Genomic DNA, 27531 nt, shown 5'->3' with positions numbered 1-27531 from the left:
TTTCTCAGTCAGGGCTTCACAAATTGGACATAAGCATCGTACTTTACTTCACAATTTTTCCAATTTGAACTGCCATTCTCCCTCTATGTTGTTTACCCAACACCAGACGTGAACTTCTCTACCCTTGTTCATTCCTTAAAGATCACTGGAAGTGCCACATTCTTCACGAAAACTGTCCCAATCAATCTGGTCCTCATACACATTTGCATCTGAATTCCTGGGTGCTATGACCATATCACTGTTATACTTGATTATTTGCTAATATTGTTTTCCAACTGTTCTACATGACATGTGCCCTTCAGGACTATTACAAGAATAATATCTTAAATGTAGCAGCCTTGGGAACACAGTAGGCTTATAATAAATATGTGGCAACTGATTGATAGAAAGAGAATGAATGATAATGGATGAGATAAACTTATAAAATCAGTGTAAAGGGAGGATGCAGAATACATAATGTGAGTACTTTCTCTTGTTTGCTTTTAAAGATCTAAGATTTTTAAAAGTGAAATTCAGGAAAAATTTTAAATACTGCCTGGGTAAAATTTTAAAGTATTGTGCCCATTTATCGGAGAAGTAATTTTTAATTTTTGAGAATTTTAAATGTTAATTTTTTATTTTTATTTATTTATTTTTGAGATGGAGTCTTGTTCTGTCACCCAGACTGGAGTGCAATGGTGTGATCTTGACTCACTGTAACCTCCACCTCTCAGGTTCAAGCAATTCTCCTGCCTCAGCATCCCAAGTAGCTGGGACTACAGGCGCCCGCCACCACACCTGGCCAATTTTTGTATTTTTAGTAGAGACTGGGTTTCACCATATTGCCAGGCTGGTTTCAAACTCCTGACCTTATGATCCGCCTACCTCGGCATCCCAAAGTGCTGGGATTACAGGCGTGAGCCACTGTGCCCTGCCAAGTTTTGAAAATTTTGATAAATACGTAAAAAGCAGTGCTATACCCTTGTCTAGCTGTGTTAACAATACTTAGAGTTTCTAGGAAAAACTGACTTTTTACCTGAAACTATGGTTAAATATTCTCTCTGTCTTAATCTGTTTTGTGCTGCTACAGACTACCCCAGACTAGGTAATATATAATGAACAGAAATGTATTGGCTCACACTTTTGGAGACCGAGGAGCCAAATATTAAAGTGCTGGCATCTGGTGAAGGTCTTTCTGCTACATCATCACATGGTGGAAGACATCACAAAGTGGAAGGCAAAGGGCAAGAGGCTGAACTCACCCTTTTATAATGACACCAGTCCTTCCCATGAGGCTAGAGCTACCATGGCCTATCACTCTTGAAGGTCTTACCTCTTAAAACTGTTACAATGGCAATTAAATTTCAACATGAGTTTTGGAGGAGATACACATTCCAACCATAGCAGTTTCAGTCTAGTCTCATGGTACGTTTTTATTTACATTAATAAACACCTACGATATATTTAGAATTTTTCCAGATTCTGAAAGGGCAATGGAATATTAGGAATAGTATCTGTTCTCCACAAACTTATTTTTTCATTGATGAGACCAAGATAAAAAGGTCAGACAATAATAATAATATAAAACCCAACTAAAGTTGCGTTGCAGGAGTGTGTATAATTTAGACAGAAATAAATGGCAGAAATTCATGATTGGGAAAATAAATGAAAGACGTATTCATATCAATAACATTTATTACATGTTTGGAAGACTATAAGCAGGTCAAAATAAGTGAAATGTGGTTGAGAAGTTTCTTGATTTGTTTTAAAAATTATAGGCATGCCTTTAAGATATTAAAAATTATTATCAAAATATGAGTTTGGAATTTTCTTTATCATGATTATGCAAAGCTAGACTTTCCCAGTGCTATCTATATCTAAGAAGGTAAAATGCATGTAACCTAAATGTGTTTACATACTCAAGTGAAGTGAATTAATAACATGTCTGCCAATAGTTGAGAAATAAAATGTATGCACTTTAGCTAGACATTGAAATATGTTAAATATTCAAGAAATTCCCAAGATATAATTCTCAAACTTGACTTAGGGGTTTACTTTACCATCCATATGCTTTTATGTTATATACAATACAAAAAGAAAATCTGTATTTAAGACCAAAAAACATCTCCAGTAAAGTTTATAATTTATAAACTTATAATTCCTAGGGATTCAGTTTACCTAGTTCTAACTATAAAACACTTGTTATTCATGTTATATGTCTACTATTTTGCAAGCTCATTTTTAAGGCATTCAAACTTCTTGCAGTTTTATAAGGTTTATTATTTTATGTGGTACCAGATAGATGCCCCAAATATTAGTAGGTCAAATAGCTCATTTTTGTTTTGTTCTGTTTTGTTTTGTTTTGTTTTGAGACGGAGTCTCCCTCTGTTGCCCAGGCTGGAGTGCAGTGGCATGATCTTGGCTCACTGCAAGCTCCACCTCCCATGTTCACATCATTCTCCTGCCTCAGCCTCCCAAGTAGCTGGGACTACAGGCGCCCGCCACCGCACTCGGCTAATTTTTTGTATCTTTAGTTGAGACGGGTTTCACCATGTTAGCCAGGCTGCTCTGGATCTCCTGACCTCGTGATCTGCCCGCCTCAGCCTCCCAAAGTGCTGGGATTACAGGCGTGAGCCGCTGTGCCTGGCCCCAAATAGCTCATTATTTTACTATTTATATCAAGAACATTGGGAATATTTTAGCCTTTTATCTATTAATTTTTTAAACATAGTTTTAAAATTATTTTCATAGACATAAATGGAATTTTTCATCTTAAATACAATCTTCCTCTTCTAAACAGGTGTCAGGTTTGGGATGAGCACATGCATATCCTGGAATTGATTTTCCTATCTTATTAGCTTTCCCGGCATTGCTATATATATATGTTAATCACATTTAAGTAAAGTTGACATGGGTATTGTGTATATGTTATATACATTTCAAAGCTGGAAACAAAATTGACAAATGTAATTGTTTTTATGGTTTAAAAAAACTAAAGAGATTAGAGCTGGGCATGGTGGTTTACACCTATAATCCCAAAGACTTGGGAAACTGAGGCAGGAGAATTACTTGAGCCCAGGAGTTCAAGACAAGCCTGGGCAACATGGTGAGACCATGTTTCTAAAGAACAAATAAACAAATAAAATTAGCTGGGCATGTGGGGGTGTGCCTGTAGTCTCAGCCACCCAGGAAGTTGAAACAGGAGGATTCCTTGAGCCCCAGGAGTTCGAGGCTGCAGTGAGCTATGATCAGTACCATTGTGCTACTGCACTCCAGTCTAGATGACAGAGTATGACCCTGACTCTGAAAAACAAATTTTAAAAAGATTAGTTGGTAGGTTTTTCAGTCATAGGTGATTTCACTGTGACCAGTTACTATGCAGATAATGATAAGGGATTGAAGGTATCTAAAGTTCAAACATATTTTGTGAGCTCACAAGGAAAGTTTATCAACCAATGGTCACCAAACTAATGATAAAAAAATGAAAAGTATTAGCCAAAGAAGCAATGAACCTTGCTTAAGGTATATAAAGAAAATAATAAGTGAATTTGTTCCTCACTGCTCTGTATACTAGCCTTTAGTTCTACACTTCTATTAGATATATAAAACCTATGTAATGATCATATTTTCTGAGGTTATTTCTATAGATTCATGAGCAGTAATAGATAAATGATACCAGGAGTGGGGTGGTGCCAGGAGGACCTGGAGAGTAGGGGCTAGGTGGCAGGTGTATGTGGCTAACGAAGGTCAAAATATAGTGGGTACAGAGTGAATGGAGAGGGTACAAAACCAGAAGTCTGGACTAGGAGGGTCATAAATCCAGGAAGCCAGAGGCCAGGCTGAGGGTACATGTTCCAAATCCAGCTTGATAGTTACTTATGGGTAAAGCATTAGCAGTCAAAACACTGTAAAATAACCCTAGTCCAAAGGCAAAGACTGCCGCGATGGCCTGAGTGGTAAGAGACAGTACTAGTAGACGGAGCCTCTCAACCTCTGCACTATCGCCATTTGATGCTGAATAATTATCTGTTGGAGAGTTGTGGAGGGTGTTATACTGTGCATTGTGGAATGCTTAGCAGCATCCCTGGCCTCTAATCACTAAAGGACAGTAACCTCTCCCCTCCTTCAGTTGTGAAAAACAAAAATGCCTCAGAATGTCCCCAGGAAGGCCAAATTGCTCCTAGTTGAGAATCAGTGCAGAAAACAAAGGTCAGTTTTCCCTAAAGGGAGGAGGGGAAGAGGGTTTACCATGATACGTCTCAAGCTTAAACAAGATTCTTTAATATCATTATAAACCGTATGTTCTTTATTGTTATTATGAGGAAAGTTAACATCTTTCAGTTCTCTAGTGGGACTAAGACTCTAGTTAAAAAAAATGACTTACACATTCTAGATCGGGAATTGTCTTTTCTTTTCTTTTTTTAATTTTTTACATCTAGTGAAAACTGCACACAATAAATTCTACACACTGAAAAAATACAAGCCTTTTTATGTAAAGAACAAAGAGATTTCTGAGTTGAATCACACAAATATTATTTGCTGTAGGCCTTGTAATGGTACACTGTAAGTATAAATTATTTGCAACCAAAGTGTATGATAATTCCATAAAGTGGCCACACTCTACTTTCAAATAATACTTCTGGAAGGAAAAAGTCAAATGTGCTTTACCCCACAGCCAGATATAAAACTGTTGAAAAAAATTTGTTGCTGGTTTCTTTCCCTGGAGTTTCTTAATGTATTTCTACAATGGGCAATATTATGCGCTGGACTGTGCCCTGTGAATTTTTATGTTGAAGGCCTAACCCTCATATCTTAGAATATGACTGTATTTGGAGATAGGACCTTTAAGAGCTAATTAAATTAAAATAAGGTAATTAGAGTAGGTCCTAATCCCATTTGACTGGCATCCTTATACAAAGAGAAAGATACAGCACAAATGACTCAGAGGGAAGGTCACTTGAAAGTACAGTGAGAAGACAGCCATCTACAAGCCAAGGAGCGAGGCCTCAGAAGAAATTAATCTTGCCTCCACTTGGCCTTGAACTTCTAGCCTTCAGAATAATCAGAAAATGTATTTCTGTAGTTTAAGTCACCCGCTCTGTGGTACTTTGTTTTTGGAGACCTGGCAAACTAATATAAGCAATTTTCCATCTTCTCCTGTAGATGTGCTATAAAGGCCTTTGGGCTTCTCCTTCCCCGCTTAACTGCTCATCGGCAGGTAACAGCACCACGGTACTTCTATGATGTGAATAGAATTCAATTTCGAGATGAATGATAAAAGTACTAATTTAACTCACATTAGAAAAGTTTCCATGAAGGTATTTATAGGTACTAGAAGAAAGAGAAGTGTGGCCCCTCTGAAAAATGATGGGCAGCCGATGAAATGGGACTTTCCCAATACTCCAAATACAGCCTGGAAGTTGATCTCAGCCTTCTCTAAAGATGCTCTGAGAAAACGAACCTATTATCACTTTGGCAATGACAGATGCCATTCTCAATTTTAAAATACAGCTCTGTTGCTTCCTAGCTGAATCCTCGTTTTTCATGCCTAAAACATAGGGTATCATAAATTTGTTCAATATGGTTGCTGCCTTGGCATCCATTTTTTTTTTCTTTTTTTCCTTTTGGTTTTAAAATCTCTACAATATTTATTTACCTATTTATTTATTTACTTCTTTATTTATATTTTTTATAGATGGGGTCTTGCTTTGTCACCCAGGCTGGAGTTCAGCAGTGCAGTCATAGCCAACTGTGCCTCAAACCCCTGAGCGCAAGTGATTCTCCCACCTCAGCCTCCTGAGTAGCTGGGACTACAGGCATGCACCACCAATCCCAGCTAATTTGTATTTTTATTTTTTTGTAGAGACAAGTTCTTACTATGTCGCCCAGGCTAGCCTCAAATTCCTGGATTCAAGCAATCCTCCTTCTACAGGTATGAGTCACTGTGCGCCTGGCCAGCATCCATGCTTAGGCCTAACAGAAGTTGTTTGAAAGCCAGTTGTATCCTGTCACCTTTGGCCTACTAAAACTTCCCTCCCTGTGTGATTGTTTGTGATATGTTCCACTTGTTCCTCATCCAGCTGACCCCAAACCCAATACACTCCACAACTGCTGATCATGGTAAAAATCTAATAGTGTCAGAATCATCAAAGTAAGTTCCTGCTTCCTGAGTGTTTTCTTTAAACTAGCCAATCCACAATCCCCATGGGAAAGCCTAAGGGGTGGTACATACGGACCTAATAAAGACAGTCTCCAGGTGCTCGCTCTCTCTTGCTCCCCCCTTGCTGGCTGGGCTCCCTGCCACCTCCAGGCTTCCTGTTGGTCTCCTATGGGCATCCCTCACCTGTCTACCTGTGAGTAATAAATGCCTTCTGTTTTGGGCATTTTAGTTCTACTTCCTCACTGTGTCTCCCCTGACACACATATCCTAACTTTTCCCCCAACCCTTTTCAAAGCTCTCCTGGAGAATGGCTATCCTGGCTTACGGCCATTCTCAAGAGAGAGAAACCATAAGACCAAATTAGAAAAAACCCTAACAATGGAACCACAGCACAGGGTTAATACAGTGCCTCCTTTCTTAGAGTGATCATGAAGATTAATGATTTACCCATGTAAAGAAAGGAACGCTGTGGCCGTCTAATCGAAAGCAATTAAAAAATGTTTGCATTATTAGTAACCATTATTATTGTTATTATTTAATATATTAATTATGATTATTATTAACCATTATTATATTTAAAGATCATATAGTTATGAATTAAACACAAGTTCAAATTAATGACAGGTGAAGTATATTATCTACATTAGTAGTCACATTCCATTATACATCACCCTTATTTCATGTTGCATATTTAGAATTTTCAAATACCTAATGCTTCAACATTGCAGAAATACTTCACAATTTTTGAGGATTTTTACATTTAGTTTAAAATGTACTTACTATTGTAAATATGGACTGACAATAATTTCCTGAGCACTGTGTGTTTCAAAGCATTGATGTGAGATTGAGGATGATTTCATTATTTCACTTGCTCATGCACTGCAATGCATTTTAAAATTTATTTAAAGTAGCAATTTTTCAAACAATAATTTGTTTGTATAATTATTAATATATTACACTCCTAAAACTGTCTCATTTTCTTTTAAATTTGCAGTGTGCTTTTTCACTCTGCATCATTGGAAATACCTGCTGATAGAAACATTTGTTTCAATATCAATAGATCATAATTATGCAATTATTTTTTATCTTATGTTAGTATGGCTTCCTGCAGACATTTTTTAGAAGACATGAGAATGAATATGATGTCATTATTTCCGAATATCTCAAGGAGTCTAAAATTTATAAAATCTTATCAATTATGATGTAATACTGACAAGACATGAGAATATTTGCTTCATACATCATAGGAAGTCACATTTAAAAATATAATTAACATTTACTTTTAATAATACTTAAAAATACAGGCACCAATCAGCTCAATATTGTTATAAAGCAAATCAAAAGGAAAAATGGAACAAGGACATTGAAACAAAAAGTCATCAGATTACAGCAAGAAAAATTTATTTAATTCAACTCGTCTCAACAACTACTTATCAAATAGCTGTTAAGTGCGTCCACTCTGAAGAACACTGAGATGCTTGAAAAAAATGAAGAAAGGGGAAAGAAGGAGAAGGGGGAGGAGGAGGAAGAGAAAGAAGAGGAGGAGAAAAAGATTATAACCACAGTCCAGTTCTTTATCACATGGGAATCTGAGGAATTTACATTATGTTTCAGTTCGAGAAATACTTTAGTAAAAGCCTTAAATTAAATGCACTTAGCAGATTCACCTTTCAATTATAAAATTAGGGAGAAGAACTTCAAATTACTTAGAAGAACTTAGTCCACTTAGGGCATTAGCAGAGAGCTGACCATCTCTATTGGTTTTTTGGTTTTCTACAGCTGTTCTGGATAGAACGCATCCTACTCTGATCTACAGGCAAGGCATCCTGTTTACTGTTTGGCTCTGATAGATGGCTTAAGAGGATGAATGTGCATCAGCACTCTTTATTCACTCCTTTCCACCTGCCAGAGTCACCTGTGATATGACAAACTACTTCAGATGGAGATGGAAACCTCAAAAGAAAGCTCACTGAAAGGCAAGTACCAACAATGCTCACTGTAGCTTGAAATTTCCTGGAAGCAATTCTTGCCATGGCTAAGGAAAGCACTTTGGACACTGTGACTTTAATGGCACCATAAAAATAACAAGGCATTAAACAAACCTCAGCCTTAATAGGCTAGAAGAGGAAGAGTGGAGGAAAATATTCAAATTACCCAAATCCAACTAATGGCACATTCAATCGATGTAAATACATTACTCAAGGTTCTCTAATAACCCCGAGGTTTATCCTATTTTCTAAAAAGAAGTGTGAATGACTGCTATTCTCAGACTGCCCTAGAAGTGCTGCTATAGGCATTGAAATTTGGAGTGAGAAACTGGGGAAGGAATAGGGATGGAATGCAGGAACAGTTTGAATTCTGACTATGAATATAAATGGGCTTACAATTTCCAACAATGGTATTTAACAGGGTAGATGCAGGCATGGGGCCCGGCAAACTTACAAGTTGGAGAAGGAATCACAGATCATGTAATTTAGGGCCAGGGGAAGCATCTTTAGAAATCATTTATTAATAATTAGCCCCTCAGTTTTGATGTGAAGCACCAAGACCCAAGAGATGAACTGATTTCCCCAAGACAACACAGTAACCTCTGGGGGTAAGAGTTCCACAGCCTAGATTTTCTGTCACCTTGTTCAGTTCTTAAAAACTATGATACAAGTTGGCAGGGGTGACGGTATGTAATAGTCCTGAAGATGAAAAACAATAGGAATAGAAGTGATGGCTCACTTCTTCAATCCTCAATTTGAAAGGAAACAAGAAGTAGCTTTACTCACCTACAGAGAAAAATTCACTCATTTTCTTTTTGTAGATTTTGAAGTCAACTTCTAAGAAGACACAGAAAATGATCCGATCCACCTAGAGGCAAAAGATAAACACTCAAAGTGAAAACAAAAAATGGCAACTGTCCTCGCAGAACGTCGTCTTAGAACAAAAACAAATGGAAAGGCCTCATACAGATTTTTGGTTCTATACTGCTATCTACATCATAGCATTGAGTGAAGTTCAAGGATGTGTATAAGGATGTGACTGTGTGTGTGTGTGTGTGTGTGTGTGTGTGTGTGTGCGCGTGCTCTGTATATAAATAAACCTATGGGCTCTTTGGTGGAAAGATGCTATATAAATCAAATAAGAAATAATAAATGACAATAAGCCACTTTGCAGCAAGCTATAAATAAGATCTGAGATTCCGACAGGATACCTAGACTTTATGTCCTATAAAACAGCCACACGAGAGGTATACAGCAGAATGACAATAAAGTATGCCAGTAAACAAAGAGCTCTTTGTCCTACTCTTCCTAGACAAATATATTTATCAAACCTGTTAGTATTTGAACAAGGCCTAAAAAGCTTCCATGTAGCTTAATTGGCATGAAGCCACTTGCTTTTAGTTTAACACACTTGGAAATGCAACAGAAACAAAAAGTAACTAGTTGACAGTGACACAAGGTCAACATAACATTTAATTGTGTAGCTATTATTGAATAAGTAAATGCCACCTCAAAAGTAAAATGTATGCATAGTCCCTTTTTTGTTTTGAGAGAACTTCTGTGTGTAAAGAGTTTCTTGGAAACATTCAGAGAGCAATATAGTAAACGGAGAAGAGACATGGAATATACATAATAGCTCACATATATCTGATTAAATCAGTGACTTAATTTTATGTCCTAGAAATAAATACCCCTTTAGTTATTTTGTTTTAACAACATAAAAAAAAATTGAAAATCACTCACTGGCAAGTTGCATAGAACATCAAATGAGGTGTTTCTCATGGCAGTAGGAAATGGAAGTGGGTGTGTACGTGGCAGGACAAGAGAGAACCCCAATGGAAGTCACCCACCTAACCTCCCTGCTCTCCTAGCCTACGTGATACAGATCTCACTAGTAAGACAGTTCCCAGTAGAAAAGGAGATCGTAATTATTCTCACTTCTGTATCTGCGATTATTGACTTTTTTCCCCCAGGCTTTACATGATCAGAATATTTCTAAAGTCAACCAATCGATCAAAAATCAAAACAAGAAAATTCGACTTAATGCAGATCCGAGAAGACCAGGCTGAACTGTGTCATTCCTACACATTTCCCCCATACTTTAAATCATTTAATATAAATTATGAAATTTGTTTAACACTCATGTTTCTTGTGTGAGTGTGCATAAATATATGTGTGTGTGTATGAGTGTGTGTGTATGAGTGTGTGTGTTTGTGTGTGTGTGGGTAAATGACAATGTTATTCTCTGCTAAGTGTACTTTTGTTTGTTTGTTTGTTTGTTTGAGATGGAGTCTTGCTCTGTCACCCAGGTTGGAGTGCAGTGGCGCGATCTCAGCTCACTGCCACTACTTCCGCCTCCCGGGTTCAGGTGATTCTCTTGCCTCAGTCTCCCGAGTAGCTGGGACTACAGGCGCCCACCACCACACTCGGCTAATTTTTTGTATTTTTAGTAGAGACAGAGTTTCACCGTGTTAGCCAGGATGGTCTCGATCTCCTGACCTCGTGATCTGCCTGCTTCGGCCATGCAGACCATATACAGATATTTCAAATATTAGAGGGAACTATAATCTGCCTTTTAGCATATTAGGCTCTGTTACCATGGAAATGATTTAGGTCCAAAACTCAGCAGCCTAATTTATTTTCCCAGAAAAAAAAAAAGGTGGGGGGGACGGTGACAATGAAACACTTTTAGTTTAAATTAATTGTGTGGCCCAATTCTCTGCCCTTACCCTTAGGCATAGCACGGAAAATGTCTTGGAAGCAAGGTGAATCCAAGAATTAGCCTTATTCACTAAGTACTTATTATGTATGTATATGTGTATGTATTTATATAAGTGTGCACAAACATATTCTCTGGGGTTATTGTTGAACAAGAGCTCATTTAGTTGACAAGCTCTGTGTTTATGAACACACCATGCATACTATCAGTGCTTGTGGCACACTGTGTCTTCCAAGATGGCATGCAATGCCCTTTCCATCCCACAGTTCTTCTCACAATGTAATAATGATACTCCCTTCATTGGGAAATGGGATCCACAGTTATTCCTTGAGCAACACAGCTTTGAGCTGCACAGGTCTACTTATAGGTGGATTTTTTTCAGTAAAAGTTAAGCAGAGCATGCCTGCCTCTTCTGCTTCCTCTTCCACTTCCTCCACCTCTACTACCCCTGAGAAAATATACCTACCCCCCTTCCTCCTCCTCCTCAGCCCACTCAATGTGAAGACAATAAAGATGAAGACCTTTATGATGATCCACTTCCATCTCATGAACAGTAAATATATTTTCTCTTCCTTATGGTTTTCTTAGTAACATTTTCTTTCTCTAGCTTACTTTATTGTAAGAATACAGCCTATAATACATGTAACATACAAAATATGTGTTAATCAATCTTCTGTGTTATCTGTAAGGCTTCTAGTCAATAGTAGGCTATTAGCAGTTAAGTACCTGGGGAGTCAAAAGTTATACATGGATTTTTGACTGCATTGGGGATAGTCACCACTTACCCTCACATTGTTCAAGGGTCAACTGTTCTACCTCTTGAATCTGAGAGGCCTATCACTATAGTAGAAATGATGCTATATAACTTTGCAATCCATGTGATAAAAGGTGATACAGTTTGTGCCTGGTCTTCTTGGGAGGCTCGCTCTTGTACCCAACAACCATGCCATGAGGAAGCAGAGACACTATATGGATCCAACTATCCTCACTGAAAGTAGGTAGACTTTAGATTATTTCAACTCCAGGCCTTTGAGCCATCCCAGCTAATGTCACATCAGCAGAGATAGGTCATTCCTGCTAAACGCTGATTTCAAATTCATGAGCTAACCATCAAAATACATAACTAGAAATCTGATATTCTTTTAGCTTCTCCCTGTAACTGCTTTTCCAGAATCTCTTGTTTTTCCAGCTATGTAGTACTTGACTCCTACTGAAAAGCCCAGACTGAATACATAAAAAAGGAGTCACAGTGGGATGAGGAGAAAGTCTAATTGTTACATGGCTGAGAGACTGGAAATCTGACTTGCGCAAAGGAAAAAGGGCCCAGATGCCCCATACTAGCCCCAGATAAATTTCATGAGAACCTACAAGAATGCCTTGCTATTGAGGTCCAGGAGCATGATTTCATTTTTTTTCTCTTTTTTTTTTTTTTTTGAGATGGAGTCTCTCTATGTCACCCAGGCTGAAGTGCAGTGGCGCGATCTCGGCTCATTGCAAGCTCTGCCTCCTGGGTTCACGCCATTCTCCTGCTTCAGCCTCCTGAGTAGCTGGGACTACAGGTACCCACCACCACACTCGGCTATGTTTTTGATTTTTAGTAGAGACGGGTTTCACTGTGTTAGCCAGGATGGTCTTGATCTCCTGACCTTGTGATCCTCCCACCTTGGCCTCCCAAAGTGCTGGGATTACAGGCGTGAGCCACTGCGCCCGGCCTCATGGTTTCATTTTTTAAAATGTTAGGCAGTAAAATAATTGTGTGAAATAGTGGTTCTTGAGAGATTGTGTTCGTTCATTTATTCATCAGACATTAAGTGATCACTTCCAATTTGTTGCGCCTAGCCTATATGCCATTCACTTATAGAAAACATGAGTCCAGAAATCGAGTGATTTTTTTTCCCCAAGGCCGAAGCAATCAATTAAGGCAAAAACTCAGGTGTCTTCGCTTTTAGGATTTATTTTAAAATTTTTAAATACATTAGAGATGGAGTCTTGCTATGTTGCCAGGATGGACTCAAATTTCTAGGCTTAAGCAAACCTCCTGAGTGGCTTGGACTATAGGAAGATAGTGTATGAATCTCACATCCAGAGTTTGTTTGTTTGTTTCTTCTGTGATATCACCTAGAGAGACACACACAGAATTGAGTTTCTAGGCCTGTCACTAGCTCTGTTACATCAGACAAGCCATTATCTCTCCTCACCCTGGTTTTTACATCTTTCTAAAGAAAAGATGGAATTATCTCATCTCTATAGTTTTTTGTTGTTGTTGTTGTTGTTGTTTTTGCTTTCTATGCGTCTGTTACAGTCTATGTCAAAAGTTAGTTAAGCTTAAGTTATATTTCTCTGAATGGTTCTGGATTAGGGCTGGCCACAGAGAAATGTCCTTGAGATTCACAGGGCGGAAGTGCAGTCAGAGACTTTATGTGAGGAAGGTGGTGCAGGGCTTGGGCAGGTCACACACGCCGTTGCTTATCACATGGGTGTGGAGTAGCAGCTGGCCCCACAGCTTCTCCAGTTCTTGATGGTTCTTCTGCCACACGTTCTTGGAGCCGGGCTGGGCACACATGAAGTTCTGCAGCGAGAGCACTGGCTCCTTCGGCAGGACATCGCAGCTTTGAGGTTCCAATCAGTGAGAGACAGATACACTGGCCTGTGCATCTCTGCGGATTCCAGTTTTCCCTTGTGACTTTCATTTGTCTTTGTTCTCTCCTGCTTTGCTTGCAGCTTTCCTATTGACAACTGCCTCTTTATCATCTGCCCTGCTGACATACTTCTGGCCCTGTTCGGATGGAGAGGCAAGGGACTTGCATAGACATCTTCACTAGCTCCATTCCATGGGCCCCGGTTAGAAGCTTTTCTATTCAGTCAATCATCCCCTTGTGGAATGTTGCTTTCCCAGTTTCTCCCACAACTGTACAAGGTCTAATCCTGGCAATAAATCCATTACCCCATATCATTCAAGGATTCTGCTTCTCTGACTTAACTCCAACTGACGTAATCTTCAATATCATTTCAGTGAATATTATGTAGAGAAGAGCAATGAAGTACAAAGAATAACAATGTTCCTTGTTAGAGGTGTGCAACCTGTCAAGGCTTCTCAAATTCCAATTACTTCTTTTTCAATGGACTTTTGTTGGTCCTGGCCCATCTTCTTGGTTAACTTCCTAAAGTTTCCATCCCCTCTTGTAATTAAAGCAACTTTGTATATTTAAAATAACTTACTCTTTTTTTTTTTTTTTTTTTTTTTTTGAGATGGAGTCTCACTCTGTCGCCTAAGCTGGATTGCGGTGGCACAATCTCAGCTCACTGCAACCTCCACTTCCCGGGTGCAAGTCATTCTCCTGCCTCAGCCTCCTGAGTAGCTAGGGTTACAGGCACACACCACCACACCTGGCTAATTTTTGTATTTTTAGTAGAGACGGGGTTTCACTATGTTGATCAGGCTGGTCTCGAACTCCTGACCTCGTGATCTGCCCGCCTCGGCCTCCCAAAGTGCTGGGATTACAGGCGTGAGCCACCATGCCCGGCCAATAACTTACTCTTTTATGAACACGTTGTCAATAAACTCAGATGATTCCCTAGTCTAAAATGTAATCGAAAATAATACAAAAAACAACATTAATATTTTTTAGAACAACTTGACAGTTCACTTTGTGTCTTAAACTGGAACCTCATGAAGAATCAGGTGGAACTCATCTTTGCAGCACCAGTGCACAGTATAGGATCTGGCACATAATAGGAGCTCTGTAAATATCCACAGAGTATATGTTACACAAACAGAGTTGACTAAAATGTAGGTATATGGCAGATAGTTTTAAGGGTTACTTAGTTCTAGAACCAAAAAAAAATAAGATATTTCGGAGGACTTTCCTTTAAGTTTGCCAGAAGAGCTGAGAACAGAAATACAGAGAAACCTGGATGGTTTTGCAAAGCACTATCCAAAAAAGAAAAAGAAAAGCACTATATAAAGGGCATGAGGCATTATTGTCACCCACTGTCATCTTATCCAATGATACTATGTTGACTACAATGGCTCTTCAGCCCAGTTTTCATATAGAGTGCTTAATAGTTTCACGGTAGCAACAATGATGCCCTCTAAACTAGGATGTATTAAAAACTAACAGCTTTTTAAAATGAAAAGACAGTATCAAGTGTTGGCAAAGATATAGACAGACAGGAACTTTCCTAGACTGCTTTTGAGAATAAAAACTGGAAACCTCTTTGGAAAAATATTTGGCAGTACATACTACATTAGCTGAATATGTACATGTCTTATAACCTAGCAATTTCACTCCTACATAGATACCTAGTAGAACCTACAAATATATTCACCAAAAGACACACACCAGAATGTTCATAGCAGCACTATTTGCAATATCTCCAAATTGGAAGCTACTTAAATGTCCATAAGTGATAGAATGGATAAATAAATTATGATCTACTCATCTAATGGAATATGAAAAACCAATGAGAACAAAAAATGTATAACTATACAAAATAATATAAGCAAATCTCACAAGCATAATGTTGTATAAGAGAACCCAGAAAAAAAAAGAGGACACACTGGATGATTCCATTTTTATCAAGTCCAAAAACCTTATAGAAATAGGCAAAATCATCGATGGAGTTAGAAGTTAATGTAACAATTACCCTGGGGTGGAGGGTTGGTGCAAAGAGACCTAGGGAAATGCCTGGGATCCTGGTTTTTTGATCTGGATGCTGGCCCCCTGGATGTGTTCAGTTAGTGAAAATTCATCAAGCTATGCACTCAGGAACTGTGTTCTTTTCTCTATGTTACACTTCAATAAGAAATTTTTTAAAGGTTGAAAGTCCTATGTTACAGCTGTCTTGGTCAACAATCAAAAATCTATTTTTGTTGACTTCAGGGTCGAAAAAAGTCCTTTACAAGCTGACCTCCTAAAGGTAATCTCTCTATGTATTTTCACTGAAGCCAACTGTAGCTCACCCATCGAGGCATAAAGGAGTAAAGATGTATATCTTTCACCAAGATATCTATTAATCCACAGTTGGGGGTTTCCTACCCCATAAATGTGATGACATATGTTCCATTAATCTTTTCCAGCATCATATCCACTGCCCCTGAAGAGGGTGACACAGCGAAGCAGGTTTGGAGTATCTGCAGCCAACCTCCATTTTTCACAGCTACCAGTCATAGGGCAGCTGACACAGCCAAGATTATCCCGTGTTCAGTGATATGGGGAGAATGAATGGATTCTGATGAATGTAATTTGCTTCCCCAACAACCAACATTTAGAGATCTGGTGTGATGCAAGTGCTGCTTTAACTGAGGACTGATGGAGGGCTATCCTGGGTAAATATAGCCTGAGGGACAGCTGGGCTGAAGTCCCAGCCTTCATAAAAGAGAAATCAACAATCTCACCAGTGCAGAGTTGGATATGGGATGATTTCATAAATTAGTGGCTGCTGCTAATAAGTGAATTAAATGTCAAGGCTTAAGTATCAAATTTGTAGAAAGACAGGTTTTGAGAGGGGGGAGGACCAGGATAAGTGAAGTTTCCTCAGTACTCAGAGTAACTCAAGGATACACAGAGCAGCAAAGGGAAGCGGTCACTATGGATTAATTAAGAACAGGAAGTTGGGGTGTCTGGGTCCTAGTCCCTCCTCTCTCACCAAGTGAAGCAAAAGAGAACAATCTGCTCTTTTCCCAGCATGTCAGTTTTCTGCTGCTACATGACAAATTGCCACAGATTTAATGGCTTAAAAAAACAACACTTTATTATCTCACAGTTTCACAGTTGGCTGAAAGTCCAGGTCCAACCTAATTGGGTCCTCTGCTTTGAGTCTCAAAAGCTGCAGTCAAAGGCTTGGAATCTTCTTCCAAGCGCATTTGAGCTTTTGACAGAATTTGATCCCTTGCAGTTGCAGGACTGAGGTCGCCATTTTCTTGCTAGGTGTTGACCACGGATGGCTTTTATCTTCTAGAGGCCACCTGCATTTCCTTGCCATATGATCCCCAAAGCAGTTCAGGACATGAGCACTCTCTTTCTTCCAGGCCAGCAAGAGTGTGCCTCTATCACTTTCTCCACCTCCCACCTCTACGTTCCTTCTAAGAGCCCACCTAATTAGGTCAAGTCCTCCTGTTTGTAACTAGCCAGACTGATTCAATACCTTTATTCCCTCTGTGGAAATCTCTTTTCCTAATCAACAGAGTGACTATCCCATCATATTTGAAAGCTCTACACACCCTGAAGGGGAGAAAACTGAACAAGGTGTGCACACCTAGGGGCGGTCATATTGGCATCTTGGAGGCTGTTTTGAACTTCAGCCTCCCACACCCAGATCCCTCCATGTAACCAGATGCCTGTGTCCCTACTTGACTTTACCATTTACCAGTGACCTTGAACAAGTTACTTAAGTTTTGTAAGTCTCAGTCTGCTCCTCTCTAAAATGGAGACATTGACCTGTGGGGGTTAGTGCCTTAAAACACACCTACTAATTAGCTCACAGTTCTGTAAGTCTAAAGTCTGACATTGCATGACTGGGTTCTGTCTATTCAGGGTGTTACAGGCTAAAATCAAGGTGTCAGCTGAATTGAGCCCTTGTCTGGAGGCTCAGGAGAGAAATCCACTTCTAAGCTCCTTTTTGTTGGTGGTAGAATTCAGTTCCTTGCTGTTGCAGGATGGGGGTCTTCATTTCCTTTCTGGTTGACAGCTGGAGGTCACTCTCAGCTCCTAGAGGCCTCCTGAATTCCTTGCCATGTTTCTGCCTCCATCCTCAAGCCAGCAAAGGCATGTCAACTCCTTCTCAATGTTGACTCTCTGACTTCCTCCATATTTGCTCCAAATTTAAGGAACTCATGTGATGAAGTTAGGCCCACCTGGATAATCTCCCTATTTTAAGATTTGAGACCTTAGTTAGGTCTTCAAAATCCCTTAGCAGTATTATGGTTTGGAAAATTGGGAGGTCTGTGTACACCGTGAGTTCGGAATCTAGAAGATCATCTTAGAATCCTGCCTGCCACCGTTGATTATAATGACCACATAGAAATTCTACATAAAGTCCTCAGCAAAGGGCCTGACATAGAGTAAATGCTCCATAAACATCAGTTGCTTGTTTGCATAGTTATTATTCATAAGGTACCGAAAACACCTACCCTGGTGCTGGCATGAAGATAAAATCAGTGTTCACTTGGTCAGTCCTTTATTTCCACCCTGACCTTATAAGCCAGGTTAAGACGAGGTGCAGCCAGATGAGAATATCGGGGGCAATTTTTCTGTCTGTTATAGTGAAAATCGTTTTATTATTACTACTATTATTATTATTTTAGAGACAGAATCTCATGCTGTCCTTCTGGCTGGAGTGCAGTGGTGCAAACACAGCTCACTGCAGCCTAGAACTCCTGAGCTCAAGGAGTCCTACCTCCTCAACCTCCTGAGTAGCTGGGTCTACAGGTGTGTGCCACACCATGCCTGGCTAATTTTTAAAAATTATTTGTAGAGACAGAGTCTTGCTATGTTGCCCAGGCTGGTTATGAGAAATTCTATTTTAAAAGAAACATTCCTGAAAATAGCCCATAGTATATACAAGCAGCTCTGTTTTTGTCTGGTCATATCAGCCAATGAAACAAAGGGGAAACAGGTAAGCTGATAGTGGAGATGGTGTAACAGAAAAAAGATTTCACAAGACCTCATAGGAGTCCCTATTCTGAGATTTTAATATCCTTGTCAAGTGTCACCGAATATCATTGTTTTGCTTCTTGAAGGTATTAGTATGGTCACACTTGTGCACACCACCACAGAACCTGCTACTTCAATCTCCAGATCACAGAATGGGAAAATTTTTCTCCCCACCTTCCCGGAGATGTTTGGGTGAGTTGGAAAACATTGATAATCCATAAACTCTCAAAGGGCATTTTTTCATTTTAAAATTGCTTCTACGTGCATAAAAAGGATCCTTTATTTTGGGGAGCTTTTTTGCAAAGCCCATACATCTGTCATTACTCTGTGGCAGTACAATTCAGAGGCTTCCTGGTTTGTTTTGATAAATTGCTCTTTTGGACTTTTCTTCAACTCAATAAGAAAAATGGCCATGCATCTGAGGAGCCAAGAGTTATTTTGGCTTCAGCTGGAGGCTCATTCACACAAGTTAATTTCTGAGCCTGCCTCATATTGATCAAAATGGACACTTTCACAAACGACACATCTGTCGTGGTCCTTGAAGCTGCTCCATATGCTTAGCGTGGAACAGACGCGTGCACACACACACAGGCTTAGGGCCTGCCGTTCTAAATTCTAGCACAGCAAGCATGACCTGTTCTGCCCTTGTATCCAAAGAGATGATCCTGGGAGAGACTGAGGGGAAATGCCAGTCAACGATAGAAAACGGGCTTTCTTTTCACGATTAAAGAGGAAGCTGCGGTGTGCTCCTGGTGGCTGCCCCTCCCTTCAGGACAATGCACATCATCCTTCCCTTGCTGGAGGTGCTGGTGACTGACAGCTCCAAGGAGTGGCTCTCAGAGGACTGTGCTCTGCTGAAGCAGGCACCTCACCCACGCTGCTTCTCTCTTCCTAAAGTCAGCCTGCAGCCGATGACTGACTCATGCCGCAGCCTGAAGGCCCAGCTCCCTTCCCTCAAATTGATGCAGCTCTGAAGGCATTTGTTCTGGGCAGAAGTGTGTCTCCCCAAATTCAGTCATTAAAGTCCTAACCCCCAGTACCTCAGAGTGTGACTGTATTTGAAGACAGAGTTTTGAAAGAAGTAATGCAGTAAAATGAGGTCACGGGGATAGGCCCTAACCCCATGTAATAGATATTCTCCTCAGAAGAGGAGGTTTGGACAGACATGCACAGAGGGAAGACCATGTAAAGACACAGGGGGAAGACGGCCATCTGCCAGCCAAGGAGAGAAACCTCAGAAGAAATGTACCCTGCTGACACCTTCATATTTGCCTTCTAGCCTCCAGAGCTATGAGAAAATAAATTTCTGTTATTCAAGCTACCCAGTCTGTGGTACTTTATGATGGCAGCCTGAGTAGACTAAGACCTTTTCATATATCCTCCAGTTGGCTACAGTGATTGCAAGGTGGATAAATGCCCGCTCCTGAGCCCCTGTTGGGATCAACCAAAGCCTTGGCTGTGACCGGATCACAGTTCAACTTCTCCCAACCCTGCTTCTCATATGCTTCCTCTCTACCCAGGTATGAATCAGGAACACGATCCAATAAACTTCCTACTTATAATTCCCTTCTCAGTCTACTTCCTTGGAAACTTGACCTATGACAACAACCCCCTGTTTTTGACCATCTGAATTATTTTCTTCCTATGCCCACTTTCTCCATCATTTCCATGTTCCGAGAGGCAGCAGCCAATCACACATGAAGCTGGCCACCTGAGCTCTGTCCAACAGTGACTGCTACCCGCTCCTTGCTTACTAGTAATTTCAGGAGTGACCATATTTGGCATTTGGCTGACCAGTGGTAAGAAGTCAGGACTTATTTTGTAAAAGAGCGTTCAAAGTCAATATACGCTATACATGTAACCCTAACAAAGTGACAGCAGATTTGTTGAGATTGGGGCCCCATCTGACACTCACCATTGGGAAACATGTCTCTCAAAGTTCTCTGTGGACTCTGTTGTAAGGACAGGAAACTGGCTCTGAGGGCAACTGTGCAGTGACTGCCATTAGCAGTGAGGGTAAATCTCACACGGCCAGAGTCACCCAGAGCCAAGACACACCTCTGCAAATGTCTATCTTGCCTAATGCTAGGTAGATCCTTCTGGAGAAGACTTATAGATTGCCTTCTATGTGAGAAATGGATTACTTGCTGGTTTGTTAGCAAATCCATAAAAGATAAGCAGGCCCACACAGTCTGGAGGTGTGACAGCACTGAGGTGCCCTGCTCAGGTCCCCATGGGTCTAAGTAGTAAGTGTGAGCCAGATAATGGCCAAGCACCTGCACTTCTTCGCCTGAGGGCTTTCATAGTGCTGGCAGGCTCTGAGCAAAGATCTAGTGAGCTGGAGTTTGGAAAATTAAGGCCTGTCACCCTGGCAGCCTCAACCAAAGACTGACAAGAGTTGATGTTTAAATCCCCCTGTTCGATCACCCCTGGGGGAGAGATCCCAGAGTTCTCCAGAGGGATAAATGCCTGGTTGCCCAGGGTGGTGCTCTTGGGGGCATGCTGTGTGTCAGCTCTCCTCACCTCTGCATGGTCCACAGATAATATGCCTGCACTCTAATCCTTGTCTTAGGTTCTGCTTTTGGGAGAATCCAAATCAACAAGTGAGGAGAAAATTAGTCAGATATCCACTTCATCTCTCAACATTCAGCCTATCAAGTGTTAATTCAATGTAATTCATCTTCTTACTCTGATAAGGTACAGGCTCCTGCCTATACTTTGTCATCACTCCCGTGGTGCCCTCGGTACCCTTATACGAAGAAGACAATGCCAGGAATAGGTCTCCTGACTCAAACCTCTCCCTCACCATCTAGTCTGTGACATGAAATTACCCTTCCAACCATGGAGCCATTGTTTATCCAGCACACATGCAGCGCTCATGTCTCCTCCAACCCAACTGCAAACCCCTATTGTCTATTTCATCCTCCTGCTTCTCAGAAAGCTCTGCTTCCTCTTTCTTTTATTTGATTAAGAACATCTGCAGAGGTGGTTCAGAGACAAAAGTTAATAATTACTTTCTTTGTTGCAGTAATTAAAAATTTCAAGGAAGAATTGTCATTCATTGCTGCTTATGAGGTTGCCCAGAGAGGATAGTGCTTTATAAAGCCAACACATCATGACTTTCAAAAGATGCCATCACTGGGAGGAACAAAAATCTCCACTCAAAATGAGAATGCTATGCCAAGTCACAAGGTGGCTCTGCAACCTGGTCACGATGCTTGAAGGAACGGGGCCCACTGCATAACCGTGCAATCGTCCTGTGCCTTATCATTTTCTCAACATTTCCATTAGCATCTGACGTGCACCGCAGATGTCATTTACAGTTCAAAGGAAGCTCATTAACATATCTTCCAAAAGAGCATTTTTGTGAGGACAAAAGCTGTTTTTCTCAAGCTGATGTCCCTCCCACTCCTGCAAGAAAGAATCTTTTTGTTCAAAAGGCAAACCTCAAGAGAACAATCTCCCTTGAGTAATTTTCCATAGGTTCATGTCCTCTACAATGTGAAACAGAAAACCAAAAGCATTCTGGTGGCAGCAGTGCTGTGTGTGTGAGCATGTGTGTGCGTGTGTGCATATAAAAGAAAGAAAATGGTGAGTTACATCTGTGCCTCTCCTATTAGCCACCCCATCCTGTTCCAAACCTTTGATTGTCACTTTATATCTTTATGAACTTGTAGCTATTTCATATCATCTCCCTCTTTAAATGCCAGATAGAGGAACGTGTCCCTCAACTAGACTGTAGATCCCTGGAAGAGACACCCCTTCTTAGTCATCTTTCCACCTTGCAATCAGTGTAGCCAACTGGAGGATATAAGAAAAGGTCTGTCATATCTCTCCACTGTATCAATGGGCTCTGAGTGACCTAATTATGACTACTAACTGACTTAGGGACCCCAAAAAGAAAGACCATTTGAGGAAAGAGGTAGAAACATGGACCCCCTGGCTTTCTCTCTGAGGAAGAAATAGCCTTTCCTCTCCTCCCTCTTACCCTCTGTAGGTTGTCCATCCTCCACAACATTGTCTGCTTCATATTTTGAAAATTGAACTCGCAACTTCCAGTGGTCTTATCAATTACTTAAGTGCTTTTCAAATGTTTATCTGCAAATACTCCTGAGAGCTACTAAGTCTCCCTCGGGAACCTGGGATGATACCCAAAATGCCCCCTACAAAATTTTATTTAATTTTGGGTTTTGCCACATGGTCTTTTAGTAATGTAGTATCTATAATATTCATGCTCGGCTGTATATAAAAATAATGTTTTTCTTCCTAATCGTTACTAATCCTTGATGAAGAAGACCCCTGCTTGTACAGTGACTTTGGCCTCTCTCCGGCACACTGCACCAGATCCTGCATGGGGGCTGGGAATCCATTCCAGGCAGAAAATCATGACTTAGTGGCATGGAGCCAGAATGCATGGTGTATTGGTACATTTGCATGGTTGGGGGGTTGGGGGGGGGGGAAGAGAGAGAGAGAGAGAGAGACAGATTCAGATGTTTCAAGATATTTTAACTTCCAAAGGAATTTCTCCTTCAGCTATTATAGTCTTAAGGTAAAATTCAGTCTTATAAACTTTACATTTTAAAACAACATTTATTATGAATATCAAAATCTTCTCAAGGGAATGGGAAGGGAAAGAAAACAATTAATAGTTATTGAACACTTCTCTGCTACACTCTGAGGTATGTTGGTTCCTATGTGTAAGGTAAAGCCACACTGAACACTACCTGAGAAAAAACAATTATGATACTAATTTTGTAGTAAGACAGTCTTTTTTACCCCTTTAAGCACAATGAACAATTAAAACAATGACAAAAGAATAACCAAATAAAAACAAAAACGTAAAAAGAAGGAAGAGAAAACTATAGCAGAGAAATGTCAACTGCATGTCAACCTTTTCTCACTGGGGGCATACGGAAAAAAGAACACTAACAGTCAGGTATCCACTAAGATTATTTTAATAGAGGGTAATAGAATGATGGCTTTCTGAAAACAGCCAACAGATGTCCCACCCATTATACTAATCTTGTTATATAACGTCTGCTGCTGTAATCCCTTAAAAATTTATTTTCTAAACTCGATTCTGCTCCAGCATCTGTGACGCTAAATGCTGCAGTGGCTGTTTCCTGGTTTTCACTGATGTTTCCAATGCCAGTTACAGGTCAAAATTTAAGGCCAGTCAAAATAAAGCCTTGGTTTGCATTTCAGCAGGAAAACGATGCTTTATTTGCATTTGTGCTGTATCCAATAATGTTTTATCCAACCATCTTTCAGCAGGAGCAGAAGTGTCCAAATTGCAAAGATATGCAAGTGGAATTGGCATATTGGCACAATTTAGAGTAACCACTCAATTGCTTAGAGAGATACATTCCTAAAATAATACTGCCAAAAGTCCACTCTAAACCATCTACCTTAAGTATGCATTTGTTCCACGGGCTTAGCCGAATGATTTATTCATTAAAAACAAACCAATCCTCTATGTTATACTTTTGTAAAGGTTGAGGAGAAGAAAGCTATACTTTAATTCTGTGAACAGTTGTAAAAAATATTTGGAAAGATTCACTGATGATGTATTCATTGAAAAACTTTAACAAGGATTCTACTTTTTTCTATATAATTTAATTTCTGAGTTGTGAAACAGATACATTCTGGAAAACAAATTATTTAAAATGTACCTAGATCCTAAATTACATCTTTGGGAAACTGGATGTGAAGAAACCATATATATATATATATATATATATACATTTTAACTATGTCAAGGTCCACTTTAGAAAAAGCTATTGTTTTTAAGGAGTTATTTTGCTGTTTTTCTCTTGATGCTGAGGGTCTCGCTGCTACCATGTTGGGTCACCATATGTTCTAGTCATGTGGCAGCCTGGATGTTTTCTATCTCAGCAGCTTTGACCTTTCACCATGCTTTTTCTCTAGCCAGTGGGTGTGAGTTTGTTAACAGGATGGCTCTAGACTGCATGAGCCATGGCTTACGTAAAGCTTCTTATGGCATATTCTTGATACTGCTTAGTCATGGAAAAACCATTTTTTCCCTTTGGTGTCCAACCAGGAAATTCCTTTGTTCTGCCAAAAATGGACTAAAGCCACATCATCATTGCCACTCACAGTGAAAATGCAGTAGAAAGAAAAGTCAGGATAACTAGATGAGAGAAAATCGCTGCTGTCTCAAGTCAATAAAAGTGTGTGATGCCTTCATTTTGTAGACTACATTGGAGGAGTGGGGCAAACTAACACAGGAATCAATTGAAAAGAACTAATTAAAGCAACTAACGAAAGTCTGTGACATCCCAGGCAGTCTAGTGTGGGACAAAATCAGTGAGGGAACCTATGAGATTATTTCACAATGTTTACCATGAAGTATCCTCAAAGGCTGAATATTCTAAATGGGGACCCTTCCACACTCCAGTTTATGGAGGATAGCCTGAGAAGTTCTGGTCAATTGCAAAGTTTCCTTAAACATACATCTTTTATTTTAAAACTGCATTCCATATTTTACAATTCTACCCAATTATTTATATGTTTATATCTATGTTAGGATACAAAGTGTTTCTTACCCTAAATACTTATATAAAATTGAAGCTCCTAGAAGAAATAGCATTTTTACTCTCTGACTTCAAGTCTACCCAGTCCATGTGGAAAACCTGTTTTAGACAGGCCATGTGGCTTAAAAAAAAGGTGTTCTGTTTTGTGGGAGAGGGGGTTCGGATCAAGAGAAAAGGCTTAAATTTCATCGGTCACAATTTTGTGTGTGGGATTGGCCACTTTCAGTGAATCACTTAACTTCTCTAAACTCAGTGTTTTCATCAGTTAAATAGGGCTAATAATAGACCAATACTGTAGGGTAGGGTTGTCTAGAATATTCAAAGAAATGATGTGTGTGAAGTAATTATCACATAGCAACTGTTGAAAATATGGTGGCTATCACTCTTATCAAGGTTTAATTTGGTCTGCATGCAAAACTATTATTGGACATGTTTAGGTTGCTGTGCTTACTAAAATTGAAGGCCAAGATAAAATTTTGTGAATTCTTAATACACTTATCTAGTTTACTCCCATTCATGGTGGCCTCTTTCCTTTGTACTTTGACAGGAGGTTACTGCCACAAGTAAGATTATTCCTTGCTATGCTGCTTTCCATGACTCAGTTCCTTGATCAAGGTGAGCCCAGTAGAGAAAGGCACTACATCTTCTACATCTTTTCCTGCCCAAAACCAGTTTTCAAACTGTAGTGAGCAGAAATCTTCTAGGGTGCTTAGCAAACATCCTAGTTACTGACTCTCTTCATAGATAGAACTCTCAATATAGAGAGTTGTGTGTTTGAAGTGGTGCTGAGAATCAGAAGTTTTAAGGAGTATTCCTCAGTCCTGGACATTTTTATGAAGGTGGTCAGAGATTCTTCAAGTGATCTTATAAGAATAGCAGTCATTGGAATTAGGATCTGCCTTAATCTAGCATGACCTCAACTTTACTAATTAAATCTGCAAAGGCTCTGTTCCAAATAGGGTCACATTCTGAGATGTCAGTACACATGAATTTAGTAGGAACATACTCTTCAACTCAGTGTACCTCCCAAACCTTGACTTTGAGAGCCGTTGTTTCACCAACTAGAGTATGGTGTGAAAGAGTGCCATGGAATGTGATGTCACTTATGAGTCTTCTAGGTAATTGTTAATTACTGTTTAATGTAATTTTCATAAAATAACCTTCTTGCAACATATTTTAATGCTTTCTGTAAAAAGGCTATCCTTCATCATGATATTTCTGATAAAAAAATCTGCTGCTGGCATGTATCCTGGTGCTTAATGGGGCATTTTTTACTGCCTTGCAGTTTTCCTTATCCTTTTACGTGCCATTGTGTATCAAATATAGAGCTGACACTCAATCAATATTGAGTTGAATGTATACATTTATTCTGCAAACAATGGTGGGGGTTGAGGAGGACACAGGATGTGTAAGACAGAAATTGTCTTGTTTTCCAGGAGACTTTCCTGGACAGAAAAGATAAGTCCCTTCATAAATAGTACAACATCAGGTGTACGGTGCAGTCTGGGAGCTTGCTTACAAATCCCACTGTCACCACTTACTAGTTGCATAATCTTGGGCAAGTTGCTTAACTTCACTAAAGCTCAGTTTTCATGTCCATAAAATGGGGATTACATGTTCAACTACCTCACTAGGCTGCCTGGGGGAGTAAATGAATTAATGTCTGCGTTGTGTTGAGCACACAGCAAATGCTCACTAAATGCCGGGACCCAGGGGAAGAAAGGATGCTTGATAGGTTGATGATGGCATTTTATGTGTTCATCATGTTTCCCACCTGGATTATAAGCTTCCTGACTGCAGGGAGCTCATAATTATATTATCATAGCATCTCTCATAACTCTTGGCAGACCTGCTCCTCCTAGGGGATTTGTATAATGTCACCAAATGCAGTCCCAGTGAGTTGATTCATTGAGTGATTCTGTCAGTCCCTTTATTGGCAATACCAGCGAAACGCTTACATGTTCTAGGTTTCTGCTCCTATTCATAGTTTTCTCTTTAAGAAATGTACATTTTTGCTACTCAAATATGTGCGGGCATGCTAGATGTTTGGCAAGAGAGAATACTAGAGTGAGCTGGGCTGTAAGGGGTAGGGTTGAGATTATGCATATAAGGCAATAGTAGGGATGAGTGATTGTGAAAGAGGATGCTTCATATTCCTGACTTTAAAACCATGAAACAGGCCGGGCGCGGTGGCTCAAGCCTGTAATCCCAGCACTTTGGGAGGCCGAGACGGGCGGATCACGAGTTCAGGAGATCGAGACCATCCTGGCTAACACGGTGAAACCCCGTCTCTACTAAAATACAAAAAAAAATTAGCCGGGCGAGGTGGCGGGTGCCTGTAGTCCCAGCTACTTGGGAGGCTGAGGCAGGAGAATGGCGTGAACCCGGGAGGCGGGGCTTGCAGTGAGCTGAGATCCGGCCACTGCACTCCAGCCTGGGTGACAGAGCCAGACTCCATCTCAAAAAAAAAAAAAAA

At 40.0% G+C, this 27531-nt stretch overlaps 1 protein-coding gene across 6 annotated transcripts in view; it reads right to left on the bottom strand.

Annotated features, from left to right (window-relative positions):
* MACROD2 (MACRO domain containing 2) overlaps window positions 1-27531 on the bottom strand; it is a 2143045-nt gene that overhangs the window by 176901 nt on the left and 1938613 nt on the right. For all 6 annotated transcript variants that reach the window (XM_025399153.1, XM_025399154.1, XM_025399155.1 and 3 more), the window contains one exon: window positions 8914-8995. In XM_025399153.1, coding sequence (XP_025254938.1) covers window positions 8914-8995 — 82 coding nt within the window. The remainder of the gene's footprint in view (window positions 1-8913; window positions 8996-27531) is intronic.

The sequence above is a fragment of the Theropithecus gelada genome, chromosome 10 (genome assembly GCF_003255815.1).
Source record: "Theropithecus gelada isolate Dixy chromosome 10, Tgel_1.0, whole genome shotgun sequence".
NCBI lineage: Eukaryota > Metazoa > Chordata > Mammalia > Primates > Cercopithecidae > Theropithecus > Theropithecus gelada.
This window is presented reverse-complemented; position numbering and strand designations above follow the sequence as displayed.